At 37.4% G+C, this 14,491-nt stretch overlaps 1 protein-coding gene across 2 annotated transcripts; it reads left to right on the top strand.

Annotated features, from left to right (window-relative positions):
- The first annotated feature begins 147 nt into the window (after positions 1 to 147).
- LOC120635429 (single-stranded DNA-binding protein 3) lies at positions 148 to 13,822 on the top strand. Of its 2 annotated transcripts, none has more exons than XM_039906453.1 (6): positions 148 to 602; positions 2,625 to 2,837; positions 4,066 to 4,215; positions 6,376 to 6,564; positions 9,482 to 9,589; positions 12,596 to 13,822. In XM_039906453.1, exons 1-6 carry the CDS (start codon positions 257 to 259, stop codon positions 12,727 to 12,729), a joined length of 1,140 nt encoding a protein of 379 aa, XP_039762387.1. In that variant the 5' UTR covers positions 148 to 256; the 3' UTR covers positions 12,730 to 13,822. The 2 variants fall into 2 exon arrangements, with proteins under 2 accessions (XP_039762387.1, XP_039762386.1); XM_039906452.1 differs by having other exon boundaries at positions 9,467 to 9,589.
- Positions 13,823 to 14,491: the final 669 nt, after the last annotated feature.

The following is a 14,491-nucleotide window of genomic DNA, read 5'->3' as shown; positions in this document are numbered from 1 at the left end:
TTGAAACTAAATCTTGTTAAAATTTTGTAAATAAAGTTATTATTATTTATTGTGTAAGTTATTTTTAACCTGTGAACCATAGACAAAATAAAGTGACAATTCGAAAGACGCGATGCAATTGAGAACAAATTTCTCTATGCCACAGACGCCAAATGTCGCCATCGATCTATGACATTTTGTGAAGTTGAATTTATTGATATAAAGCGTTAATGTAAATAATAAACAATTCCAACATAAAAGTCGGCTTCCAGTCGATATGTATGCCAAGGGCAAAGGCTCTACGGTACCTTCGGACGCTCAGGCCCGCGAGAAGTTAGCCCTCTATGTGTACGAATACTTACTGCACGTTGGGGCTCAGAAAGCGGCGCAGACTTTCCTTTCTGAGATACGATGGGAAAAGAACATAACACTCGGGGAGCCCCCAGGGTTCCTTCATTCTTGGTGGTGTGTTTTCTGGGACCTGTACTGCGCGGCGCCCGAGAGGAGGGACACTTGTGAGCATTCGTCAGAAGCTAAAGCTTTCCACGATTATGGTTTTGTTAACTCTGGCTATGGTGTCAACGGAATTGGTCACAACGCCGGCCCGGCGCCTCCAAACGACGGTACGTACCTTATTCCTTATTAGAGCAAGTTAAAATTCGAAAATTTTCGATACAAAATACGACATGTTTTCTTAACACACATTACGCTTTCTAGGCCAGCGATAGTTATCTGGCTATGTAAATAACTCGGTTTCAGAACTTGAGATGAGGCCCAACAATGTAATTATTATCGGCGATGATCTAAATGCGTTATTCGTTTGTTGGAAAACATGTAAACATTGGTACCTACCAACTTTCACTTCTGTATGTAATAGATGTGGAACACTATTAATGTATATAGATCCAAGGTACATAATATAATAAACTGAGACTGTTTATGTTGTAACTATAACAATCAAAAGCATCATTAAAATATGAAATAATTTACACCACATAAAATAATCTAGAATACTAAGTAGTTATAAAAGTTAAATAGAAAGTGATTAGTTTATTCTCAGTTATTTTATTAATTCAATTCTCGCTATGCTATATCTAAAATTCTTTGACTATTGTTTTTTTTTATATCTTGTTAATTTAAAAGCTTGGTTAAATCACAATATGACTATGTCACCGCTATGCCAAACTTAAACATTAACATTGTTAACGTTGTTATGAAATTATAAATCATTAATACTATAAATATACTACAACAATACACATGTCACCATCTAGCCCCAAAGTAAGCTTAGCTTGTGTTATGGGTACTATGGGGTTTTTATAAATGATAACATAAATATTTATATATTAAAACATCTTTAATCAATCATGGTTACTACACAATTGATACATTTCTTAAAGACAAGGCTGCCTGGAAGCAGGCCACTCTGCTCTCATCTCTCACAAAACAGAAAAAAATCTAAAGATTGTTAAACTATAAAATGATGTTGAAAAAGAGCAATCTGGGTTTCTTGCCGGCTCTTCTCCGTGGAATCTGCCTTCCGAACTGGTGGTAGAGTTGCTTCAAACAGACTGAATTGATGTTTCAAAAGTGCTAAGTAACTAGGCCTAGAAGTTAATGAATTTTGAATTTGAATATACAGATAAACATCCAGATACTGAAAAACATGCATGTTCATCACGCAAACATCCTCCAGTTGTGGGAATCGAACCAACAGCCTTGGACTCAGAAAGCAGGTTCGCTGCCCACTGTACCAACCGCTCGTCTTACCTCCATATTGAAATTAAAGAGAACTAACTTATAATCTAATCTAAATAAATAAAATTCTATTTAAAAAAAAACAAAGTTCTTTTCTGCTATGTAACATTACGTAAGATGTCTATTTAAAAATGGAAAGAGTAAAACAATCTTTTTATAAAGTAAAATAAGGAATTTGTGTCATGCAAATCAAGCTATGTGCGTGTTAAACAAGATTTTCAAGATGATAACCTCTCTTAAAATAGAGCTCATCCTCTACAATGGGCATGATGAATGTTATAATGCTATTTTTGTACCAATGGGTTTGTGAAATCATTTAATATTCCAGGCGTGTTTAGGGCCATGTTAGACATACAGAGGAATTTTATCTAACTACTATGTAAAATTATTATCTAATGTTAGTAAAAAAAAAAACATTCAATGAATTGAAAACATCCTCCTTTTTTTAAAGTTGGTTAATATCTGATGGCTTGGCAATAACAGTACAAATATTCATTGTCATTGTACCAACCTATTACCAAAGATCCTGGAGGGTCGAACTGCATCCGCTGAAGCGGGCCTCACTACAAGATAGATAGATAGATCAACCTATTACTAGCCCCAAAGTAAGCGTAGCTTGTGTTATGGGTACTAAGATAGCTGATGAATATTTTTATGAATATAATACATGTAAATGCATATAATATACAGATGAACACCCAGACACTGAAAAATAATCATGTTCATTGCACAAACATTTTCTACTTGTGGGAATCGAACCCACAGCCTATTAGTCAGAAAGCAGGGTAGCTGCCCACTGCGCCAGTCGGCCGTCACTTAAATATAAGTAAGGATATAAATAATTGGCAATGATTTGTGAGTTACTGAATGAACTTAATTTGTTCCAGGTATGGGAGGGGGAGGCATGCCTCCAGGATTCTTCCCCAACTCCTCACTCCGGCCTTCGCCACCAGCCCCACACCCAGGGTCACAGCCGTCGCCGCACGGGCCCCAGCCGCAGCTGATGGGGACGGGCCAGCCGTTCATAGGGCCATGGTATGCGGGAGGGCCGCGTTCGGCTGTGCGGATGGGGATGGGCAATGATTTTAATGGCCCCCCAGGTGAGGAACATCATAATAATAATCGTTATCATCATCATATCAACCCATTACCGGCCCATTACAGGCTGTAGTCCACCACGCTGGCCAAGAGCGGATTGGTGGGCTTCAAACACTTGAGAAATCTCTGGTATCCATGTTTTCTTACGATTTTTTTCTTCACCATTGAAGCTAGTGATTTTTGAATTAATTAAAACGCACATAACTTATAAAAGTTGGAGGGGTGTTCTGGGATTCTGAGGAACTCAAGTTCGTCCCCCGCTAAAGTGAAGTCGAAGTCCTACCCGCTGGGCTATACAGATTCTCCTGCTTTTCGCGGAGTATAACGAATTAAGCTAAATTTTCTAATATATCATGGAATACTAATAACTTCAAGCCTGCTTCTCTCCAAAATAATTCTTACAAACTACCCACATGAGTTAGTTCTTGTTTAGTTTGATTTTAATTAAATTCTTAAGTATTCATCTGTAAGTCCTTATGTTAGATGGATCACATAGGAATCACTATATCCTACAACACTTTTCTGGCTTGGCATTTTTTTTATTTAAACCTCTGTAAGGCGATCATGTTTAAAAACCTCGATACCGCGATGTAGATTATTGTAGCGCCATCTAGTTTTAGAACATGGAGACCGCCGCAATAGTACCAACGCATTACAAGGCCGCGAGTTTACTGGTATTTTTTTATTTAAACCTCTGTATGGCGATCGTGTGTAAAAACTTCGATACCGCCATGTAGATCCGTGTAGCTCCATCTAGTTTTGGTACGTGGAGACCACCCCAATAGTACCAACGAATTACCGAGAGTTTAATGGTATTTTTTTTTATTTAAAACTCTGCAAGGCGATCATGTTTAAAAACTTCGTCAGCGCGATGTAGAATCTTGTGGCGCCGCTCCATCTAGATTGGGATGGATACCGCGGCAACAGTGCCAACAAACTACAAGGCGGAGAGCTTTTTAGTAGTTTGCATTTAACCCTGTATAAGGCGATCATGTGAAAAAACTTCAATAGCGCGATGTAAATTCTTGAAGCGCCATCTAGTTTTAGAACGTGGAGACCGCCGCAATAGTACCAACGAATTACAAGGCCGACAGCTTACTGGTAGTTTGTATTTAACCTTGTATAATTAATAACTTTGATACCGCGATGTAGATTCTTGTAGCGCCATCTAGTTACGGAACGTGGAGGCCGCCGCAATAGTACCAACGCCCCTTGTATTTTTGTCGTCAGGTCAGGGTATGATGGGCAACTCTCTCGAGCGAGGCGCGGGCGGCGGGATGCTGGGCGGGCCGCGCATGACGCCCCCGCGCCCCGGCATGGGCCCCATGAGCCCCGGCGCCTACGCGGCAGGCATGCGCGGCCCTCCGCCGCAGGCACCAGGTGAGACTACGGGAGCCGGCAGGTCGCCCGCCCGCCCCATGCTAATGTCAGCTCAGGGTGCGATGGGCCACTGTCACGAGGGCGGAGGGCTGCGCCCCTGCATGGGCCCTATGAGCCCCGGCGTCTACGCGGCAGGCATGCGCGGCCCTCCGCCGCATTCGCCAGGTGAGATACTGGGAGCTGGCAGGTCGCCCTATACTAATGTCAGCTTAGGGTGCGATGGGCAACTGTCTCGAAGGTGGAGGGCTGCGCCCCTACAAGGGCCCTATGAGCCCCGGCGTCTACGCGGCAGGCATGCGCGGCCCTCCGCCGCATTAGCCAGGTGAGATACTGGGAGCTGGCAGGTCGCCCTATACTAATGTCAGCTTAGGGTGCGATGGGCAACTGTCTCGAGGGTGGAGGGCTGCGCCCCTACAAGGGCCCTATGAGCCCCGGCGTCTACGCGGCAGGCATGCGCGGCTCTCCGCCGCATTAGCCAGGTGAGATACTGGGAGCTGGCAGGTCGCCCTATACTAATGTCAGCTTAGGGTGCGATGGGCAACTGTCTCGAGGGTGGAGGGCTGCGCCCCTACAAGGGCCCTATGAGCCCCGGCGTCTACGCGGCAGGCATGCGCGGCCCTCCGCCGCATTCGCCAGGTGAGATACTGGGAGCTGGCAGGTCGCCCTATACTAATGTCAGCTTAGGGTGCGATGGGCAACTGTCTCGAGGGTGGAGGGCTGCGCCTCTACAAGGGCCCTATGAGCCCCGGCGTCTACGCGGCAGGCATGCGTGGCCCTCCGCCGCATTCGCCAGGTGAGATACTGGGAGCTGGCAGGTCGCCCTATACTAATGTCAGCAGTGGCGTGCACTCCATACATGCACAAAAGCACTGCATACCCTAAAATTTCTGTATAACTCATATAGGGGAAGGATTTTTAAATTTTATGCCATCTTCCTTTTTTATGCATACCCTGGTCAAGAACTCTGTGCACGCCACTGAATGTCAGCTTAGGGTGCGATGGGCAACTGTTTCGAGGGTGGAGGGCTGCGCCCCTACAAGGGCCCATGAGCCCCGGTGTCTACACGACGGGCATGCGTGACCCTCCGCCGAAGGCACTAGTTGAGATTCCGGGAGCGGGCAGGTCGCTGAATAAGGAATATTTAAAAACTACCCACAGATAATATAAAGTCACATGAGCTTGCAAATTTAAAAACTTGTTTTGTTAAAATTGTGCATTCCATTGCTGAGCAGAATTTAAAGTGTTATTTTATTTAAAATACCGACACAACAGCAATAGGATCCGCTAAAGTGATTCGCCATTTTAGACTAGACGTCATACTTTGGTCATGAAACCCATTTCTGGCCCACTACAGAAGAACTGTATCGTTTCAGAATGAGCTGAGGGATTAGGTACTATGGGAGTTGTATTAAACCCTTTTTTCCATTAATTAAACCGTGTTACCACATTAGCTTACGACTAATCGTTTGGCGGGACGTCTTTTGTTGATTAGGTTAAAGAGAAAATTTAGAAATTACTAGCTACTGTCCGCGACTTCGTCTGCGTGAACTTCAGAATTGGGTCTAAACCTTCGCTCGCTAACAATTTTTAATCTTACCACGGTAACTATTTGAGAAATCGGTATAGAAAGTACATTTCAATATGGTCAGTGGATTGCTACGTATTTCCGTTGTGTCAGGTACAAGGTGCCAACTGAAAATCTGAGCTGGCACCTTTTTTCTTGATAGTGCCACACATAGCATATGTGGTGTCGTGTATATTGTAATGTGGGGCGCAATGAAAAAAATATTTTTCTTTTTCTTTCTTTTTTCATTTCCTTTTCCATAGCATAGATGACATGCATACCAAATTTCAAAGCTGTCTGCCCGCGGCTTAGCTCGTAAACCATTTTCAATTTTCCCTCGGGAACTTCTTAAGGAATCGGAATAAAAGGTAGCCTATGTTCTTTTCCATGTCTGAGGCTACGTGAATGCCAAATTTCATCCAAATCCGTTTAGCTGTTTTTGCGTGATTGAGTAACAAACATCCACACTTTCACATTTATAATATTAGAAGAATTAATTCGGGATCTCATAAGTCCTCATCTCTCATCACTGCGAGAGGGAGTTCTTCATAAGAATGTTTGTGAATTGTGAAATAAAACCCCCCCTTTTTTCTCAGGTATGCCACCAATGGGTATGGGGCCCAGAGGAGCGTGGGCCGGCGGCAGCGGAGGCGCGGGAGGGGGTTCCGCCCCCCTCAACTACAGCGGGGGCTCCCCGGGGGCCTATGGGGCCCCGCCAGGTTCAAACGGCCCCCCAGGACCCCCCACGCCAATCATGCCAAGCCCGCAGGACTCGTCAAATTCTGGTAAGTGATTTTAATTTATTACAGGTGCTGGATTTTTTTTTGAATTTAATTCCCAATGGATTTCTCTTATCCGTACTTTTTACACGTACATATAGGTTTTTACAATTTATATACATATACTGCTAGGTGATTAGAGTCCATATACAGTTCATTTCGTTTATTAAAAAAAAAAAAAATTATAGCATCTCGCAATCGTGGACTCGTTGGCGTACCAGACTGTATCGTTGAAGTAAAATGGCCCTAATGTCACTCGTTTCAGAGTCGCAAATTATGTACTTCTGATTTTTGTCTCACAAACGTTCTGTTAAAAGTCCGATGTTAAGAATTGCAGGCAAATTCGAGCTTTAGCACAATACAAGTAAGATCCATTTTACTCCGATGTTCAAGTGTTTCTATACTCTAAAAGGACTCCACGATTGCGAGGAGATCTTGTACTAACGGTCTATGGGGAATATTGAATATTTAATGTTTAATATTAGATTATTAAATATTAAAGATTTGTGTAAAACGCCAACAAAGAATATTAATAATGGAACTGAGACAGTAATTATAGCCCTTATGTTGGTCAGAAGCCATTTTAAGTAATTTATTTAATTAATTCCTTTTTTCTTGAAACTGTTTTAATTAGTGCCGTAGTATTTTTTTTTTTTATCTTGAAACTGTTTCAGTTAATACAGCTTTATGATTAAATTAACACAATAAACAAAAATTTGTTGATAGAATAGAGTTAGAAATTTACTTAATTTTGGAATAGAATATATATATGTACACATTATTAAGAATTTTGGTTATTATAAAAACAATTTATTACAAATTTATACTGATATTGACAGCACACTTTAAGAATTTTTTAACATAATTTTACAAAACTATGTAAAATTATGTTAAAAAATTCTTATAAAAATAACAAGTACATTGCGTAGCGTGTTTCCAAAGTTTAAATTCGTTTTTTTTTTTAAATACACAGAGTATCACCAAATTGCACAAAAACGAGGTTATTGATTATTATTAATAATTTATAAAATTTGTGAAACACGTATTTCTTTATTTTAAATCAAAAACCTAACATCAAAGTTTCATGGATGTAACTTGAAAAATAAATTGATAGTTGAAGGATTTTATATTCAAAATTTCATCCCCCATTTAATCGTCTTAGGGTTGAAATTTTCAAAAATCCTTTCTTAGCGGATACCTACGTTGTAATAACTATCTGTGTGCAAAATTTCAGCCCGATCCGTCAAGTGGCTAGATCTGTGCGTTGATAGATCAGTCAGTCAGTCACCTTTGCCTTTATATATAAGTCAAAGTCAAAAATATCTTTATTCAAGTAGGCCCATAGGTGGCACTTTTGATGCGTACATGAGAATTACACGGTAGTGAGATGATGGCGATAACCACATTCGTAAACTTAAAACTAAAGCTACAAGGGTTCCAAATGCGTCCTGGTCTAAGAAGAAGCCCACAACAAACTTAGCCGGTTGTTTTTTATTGGTATCACCATCTCACAATGCCATTTATATTTATTAGAAGAGCAACCTGGTTAGTTAGCAATAAATTACACCCAAGGTTTTTTATCGATTACGTAGTCCTTTATACTATAATGGGAATTTTCTATAAGCTTATGTTTAATCCAAACTTTGAACTTTTTAAGAGACATCTCCAAGATGTCAATGGGTAGTTTATTGTAGAATTGTATGCAATTTCCTTTAAAGGAATTGTGAATTTTATGTAACCTAGTATATTGCACTGTAAGTTTATTCTTAATTCTAATGTTTAAATTATTGCAGTCACATTTTTTCTTAAATTAAGAAATGTTTTTATGAAATTACATAGATTTTTCAAATTTTACATGGATATACTCGTATATAGATATACAGTCTTGCAGTTTTCGTTTTTTATTAATTGCAAGTAAACTACACTGAATGAATTAATCATTCGCATTCAGTGACCTACAATCATCGATTAGAATTTTTTTTTTTTAAATTAACTGAAATAATGGATTTTTTCACCAGTTACAGTGTTTTCGGGTTTCACACATGACGGACAGGAATTTTTTTTGACCTATTTTGGTGTTTTTTTCCAATTCTATTGCATAATATTAATCTCCATTAAATTATCTCGACAATAGTATGCAAAATATCTTGATTCCGTGAACTAACAAGGCTATAATATATACTAGGTTACATAAAATTCATAATTCGTTTAAAGGAAATTGCATACAATTCTACAATAAACTACCAATTGACATCTTGGAGATGTCTCTTAAAAAGTTCAAAGTTTGTATTAAACGTAAGCTTATAGAAAAGTCCTATTATAGTATAAAGGACTACGTAAACGATAAAAAAGCTTGGGTGTAAATTATTGCTCTAACCAGGTTGCTCTTCTAATAATTTAAAATTACATTGTGAGATGGCGATAACAAAAAAAAAAAAAAAAAAACACCCGGCTAAGTTTGTTGTGGGCTTCTTCTTAGACCGGGACGCGTTTGGAACCCTCGTAGCTTTAGTTTTAAGTTTACGAATGTGGTTATCGCCATCATCTCACTACCGTGTAATTCTTATGTACGCATCAAAAGTGCCACCTGTGGGCCTACTTGAATAAAGATATTTTTGACTTTGACTTTGACTTTAATAATAAAAATAGCCGCCGAAATGAGGCGAAAAATTTTTTTCGATCGTAAAGCACTCTCTGATGCTTCGCATCATGAGTCGTGCAATACGTACTGACTATACACTGTCATTATTTTAAAATCTTTAAATTTATCTCTCAATGACTCTCTCGGACCCATTTTGTAGATCGCACGAACAGCCCTATTCTGCAGCTATAGAGATTGTACCCTGACTGTCCGTATGTGTCCATATGGACCAATCGAATGTGTCGCCTCCTGACTTATTATAAACAGCTGCTATTGGCCCAGGATTAGGCGGTGTCGACGGCATGAAGTCGTCGCCCGGTGGAGTCGGGGGAGGGGGGCCCGGCACCCCCAGGGAAGATTCCGGCTCAGGAATGGGGGACTACAACTTAAGTGAGTATAATTTAAGTTTATTCGCTGAATAACTTTAAGGTGCTGTCTATGTAATTTTTTTTTCTTGTCTTATACTGTATACATACTTTTCGTATCTTTTCAGTGTAAAGTTAATTTTAAAATTGTTAGTAAACAATAAAAACACGCTTACATAAAGGAAATCGCTTTTTATTTTTTGTGTTCACATTAAATAATGAAAAGAATGTTTGAATATAAGATAAGTTGAAAAAAATGGAATTTAGTAATCTAAAAGTCTATGGTAGGCTGCCCGCACACAGTCAATTGTCAATTTTTTTTCCCCCCAATACTTCAACTCTTCAATACGCCCTGCGCACGATCAATATTATTAACATGTGTGCGGGCAGCCATAAAATTTAATTCGTTCGCTCAAATAGTTTGCAGTACACCTACAGGCTATTTCGGAAACTAGGTGAAAATGTCGAAACATAAATATTTTTTTTAACAATTTTTGTATTACATTAGTCTTATTTGACAGATATAAATACTATGTGCCATTAAATTTAAATTTAATTTAAAATAGTAAATTACCTTTTAATTAAACATATTGGTAATGTAAAATAATTTAGCAACTGGTTTCTTTTCATTAATTTTACATGAATTATAATAAGTCAACTGATTCCTCCACACTAATGTACACTGTGGGTGTACGGTAACCGCCGAGTCTCTGTAGTAGCCGACGTCACATAAGCCGGCTGTTTGAGCATACGAACCGTAGAAGGATTTAGCTTAATTTGCTGTAATTTGCAAGAACCAGACGAATGTGTGCAATGTAATTTATATATTTTTTTTTTTATACATTCCATAGTTGTTACTTTTGTATTACTGAATGTTATAATGTTGCCAAAATATGAAACATTTATTATTCCTATTCACTATAAGGAGATTTTTAATTTATTGAGAATTTCCAATTAAGAATCATCAATAGTGCTATAAATATTCGTTACATTTAAATCGTTAAAAAGCTAGTTAAATCAAAATTGACATCATATTCACAATCATTCATTGTACCTTCTATTCTATCATTCATTTTTGAAGTGTTTTTACCTACACTTGTAGGAAATATGAATAGCGCCATCTAGTAGGAAACACTGAAGTCTCGATCTACTTTTCAAAGGTCCATATAACAATGAGACTATTTTCGAACACAATTCTTTTTGATAATTTTTTAAGTATCAACCTACATTTGGGAAAGGAAATATCTGAGGCCCCCTCTTTTTGGAAATGGTTTTAGAGCAACTGACCCACAACTCTGAGTAGGCTTGGTTTATAATATAGTAATTTAAAACAAAAAAGTTGACACAGTCTAGATTTGTCTGGTTGCCGCAGTTTATAACAAATAAAGCTTAATAAAAATTGAAATTATAGATTATTCTAGAGTTTGAGTCGTGCGTGATATTCATCTTAATTGTTTTTTTTTTTGTCTTAAAACGGCAACCGTGTTAATGTGTACAATTTCCAAAAATTCATAAAATAATATTCACAAAAATATGTTTAAATCGGTGCGTTAAGAAACCTATACCGGACGCAAGTTAGGTGGTAAATGCGGAGCTAAATGGTTTATTTTTTTAAATAAATATTACAAAAAACATTAAAGAGGCTTGCGAACGATACAAAAGTGTGCCGAAATCTTTTCAGGGTGTTTCTTAATGCACCGCTTTATATATGCTCATTTCAAAGGAATTGTGTGGAAAAAATATCTGGCATGTAGGTTAGGTTTTTAAATAAGAGCTTCTTAACGCATGATTGGGTGTTCGGGACAAAACTCACAAACATTTCTAAGAAAAAATAAAACAAAATTTTCTTGTTCCAAAGAGTGCATGGATGGACCACGGTCCGAGACTGTAGCGTGTACAAAATACAAAATCCAGCAGTGGATGTCCCTTGGTTGAGATGTTATGAAATAAGGTGTCCAAGTTAAAACTTTAAATAGTCAAAAATCATTTAAAAAAAAGAATTAAATCAATCATTTTTTTTTTCGATTTGATCTTAATAGAATCTTTTGTGCTTCGCTTTTTATTTTAATGCTATCAGAAAATACACAGAGCAAATAAATCGTCTTGTTATTTTTCACCGTCATCTATAATTACATTCATTAGATTGGCTGCAAGGACCCTGAAAGGCCGATGTTACCAAGATGGCGTCATTGAAAGCAAAAGAATTCAAGTTGACTGAAATCGGCCTGATTGCCTGCACAACGACGTCAAAAATAACAAATCACTGCTGGCGTGCCGCAGGGCGGTGTCCTATGCCCTCTTCTCTTCGTTATATACATTATCACTTTCAACTGTTGTCGTCTTTAGGCTGACGATCTTCAAGTTTATACAGCTGCTTTCTATAACGTACATGCAGCTATTGAAAACCTTAAACGGGATCTAGATAAAATACTCGGTTGTGATTATAATGGAATACTTGTTGATCCTAAGGATTTAATTTGACTGAAACAGCCATATGTACCTGCATGACATCGTCAAAGTAAAACAAAGGATTGTAGTTGACTGAAATAACCCTAAATGCTTGTACGATGACGTCAAAAAAAGGATACACATTTACGATAGAAGCCTTAAAATTACTTCATAGCTACAGTAAAATTGCCCAATTTTTTCCACACAGTTATTTGAAATGAGCCGACATTAAAACTTTTTTATTACATTTAAATAGTTTTCTGTATTATTACTGGCTAGGATTTAAGAAATGGAAGCTTAACACAAAAACTAGAATTTATTTAACATACAATATATCACTGATTTAATATTTATGTTTTAAAAATCATGATCTTACGTAAGAATCGTAGAAATTAGACATTCACTGGGTCACCGTTGCAAGGCGTGTGAATTTTGCCCGTGTGTTGCCATAATGAATTCACAGATTATATGTAAAAAAGAAAAATATACTCAGACCACTCAATACTTCTGCAGACAACAGTCACAACAAATGCGCAGTGAACAAATAGGTAATGTGTACAAAAGTTTGATCTCTCGTCCTAAGGTTTCGGTGGGCCGGGCGGCGACCAAAATGATCAAACTGAATCGGCGGCCATCTTGAAAATCAAAGAGAGCATGCAGGAGGAGGCGAAACGATTCGAAAAAGACCCAGATCATCCGGACTATTTTATGCAGTGAGAGAATGGAAACAAACGTCGCCAACACGCCAAAAGGAATTACACAAACATATTTTCTTGGTACAGTCGAAAGATAACTATGTGAGTTGCCAAGTTTACTGAGTGTAAACATATTCGATACATGACTCTTTGTATATCTAGTATAGTACAATTCCGAAATGAAATAAGTAACGTATGAGTTGCCAAGTTGGTAACTTAATATTTTGAAAATAAATTGAACATAACTTAATAAATAATAATTAAAAACTTGACTTATATTGTTTTGTACATATTTATTGGCGGACAACTATGGCCAATGTCAGTAATGAAAGTGACTCATTTAGTTATCATTAATACAAATAACGTGAATGCAATCTTATTACCTGCCAAGTTACATTTAAAACCAGCTTGGCAAGTCATGCATCAATGGCTTGGCTACTCACAGGCGCGTATAGTTTTACGGACTGAAAATAATGGTCTCTATTTTTGAGTCTTCAATTGATCTCATATATGAGGTTTTGGTTGGTTGGCGTTCGATTTCTTTTGCGTTCCAACGATCTGAGAAATGGATTCTTTAAAAATAAGCTCTTCCTGTGCTCTGTCATTCGCAAATTTTATTATTTATTAGTATAATTTATCGCACTGTTTTATTTTTCTTTAATAAAAAAAAAAAAAACGAACGACTTTTTGATGGTTCTTTTTGGTTTAGAGTATATTTCACATGATATTTTTAATGTTAGAATTATTTTTTTCTCGTCTTAAGATATAATTTTAATATTATGTAATTTAATTCATCTTAATATAATGAGAATTTGTATATCAAGAGGTTTTTTTTTAAACAAATATTTACAAGAACTTGGCAATTCACTGTGCACCTAAAACATATTGTAATAAGAGTATTTTCGACATAATATTGTTTAGTTTAATCTCACTAAACCGAACCTATTTTTTAAGATTTTTTTTCTTATTCATTTGATATCATGGCACATAGCACATATTAGAGAGAAATATACAAACAACTTTTATATATGTAAATTTACGGATATATCGACACTGTATGCTGTCAAATATTGCAATATTTTAGTCTTTTTTTAGGTATTTCTAAGACATTTGTTTTTAACAAAGCCTTATATGTAATATAAACAAATTTAATTATAAGTAAGAAAAAAATAATTGAAGATTATTTACTTTACTTGATATTGATGGTTAATGAGAAAGGAGATAAAAAAAATTACAACTTGCTATCGTAAGAAGTAGTGGTTAACTTTTTCCGCCCCTTGACCAATTAAAAGGTATGAAATATTTTTTGAGCTTCTGATTGGTCAGCGCTTATTTTAAACAGGTAATTTCGCAGTTAGGGCGTCGCTAGAAGAAATGTCTTAAATTAGTACAACTTTATGCCCGTTTTCACCAAACTTAGAATCGCCTTAATCGGATACCTAGTGATTTATGTGATTCTTGAGAGAAAAAAAGCGTTTCACAAAGTCTAATGAAAGTGATGTCAACTGAGGTTAGGCGCCGAGCCGTCTAAAGTTCGGCGTATCACCGTTTCGGTGGATCGTAAAGTTTATGGGACTCGTTAACTGACAGTTGACAGTTGAAAAAAAATAAGCCCTTTTTTTTTTTTTAAATAAAATCCATACGAAAAATGAAAAATATGATAATACAAACACAAAAAATCCCACACCTTGTGGCAAGGACCATAGACAGGTTAGGTTATATGAGTTGCCAAGTAAAAATCGATTGGTGAAAGGTAAATGTATGCCTAGGAATCTTCTTTGATT

Source organism: Pararge aegeria, chromosome 26 (assembly GCF_905163445.1).
Source record: "Pararge aegeria chromosome 26, ilParAegt1.1, whole genome shotgun sequence".
Lineage (NCBI taxonomy): Eukaryota > Metazoa > Arthropoda > Insecta > Lepidoptera > Nymphalidae > Pararge > Pararge aegeria.
Note: the sequence above shows the minus strand (reverse complement) of the source record. Positions and strands in the feature narration are given on the sequence as shown.

Bases quoted from the DNA above. Each gene is read 5' to 3' on its own strand.
- LOC120635429 (XM_039906452.1), top strand. From the start codon at position 257: ATGTATGCCAAGGGCAAAGGCTCTACGGTACCTTCGGACGCTCAGGCC. The intron at 2,838-4,065 runs GTGAGGAACATC...TTTTGTCGTCAG, and splicing joins TGATTTTAATGGCCCCCCAG to GTCAGGGTATGATGGGCAAC. The intron at 4,216-6,375 runs GTGAGACTACGG...CTTTTTTCTCAG, and splicing joins CCCTCCGCCGCAGGCACCAG to GTATGCCACCAATGGGTATG.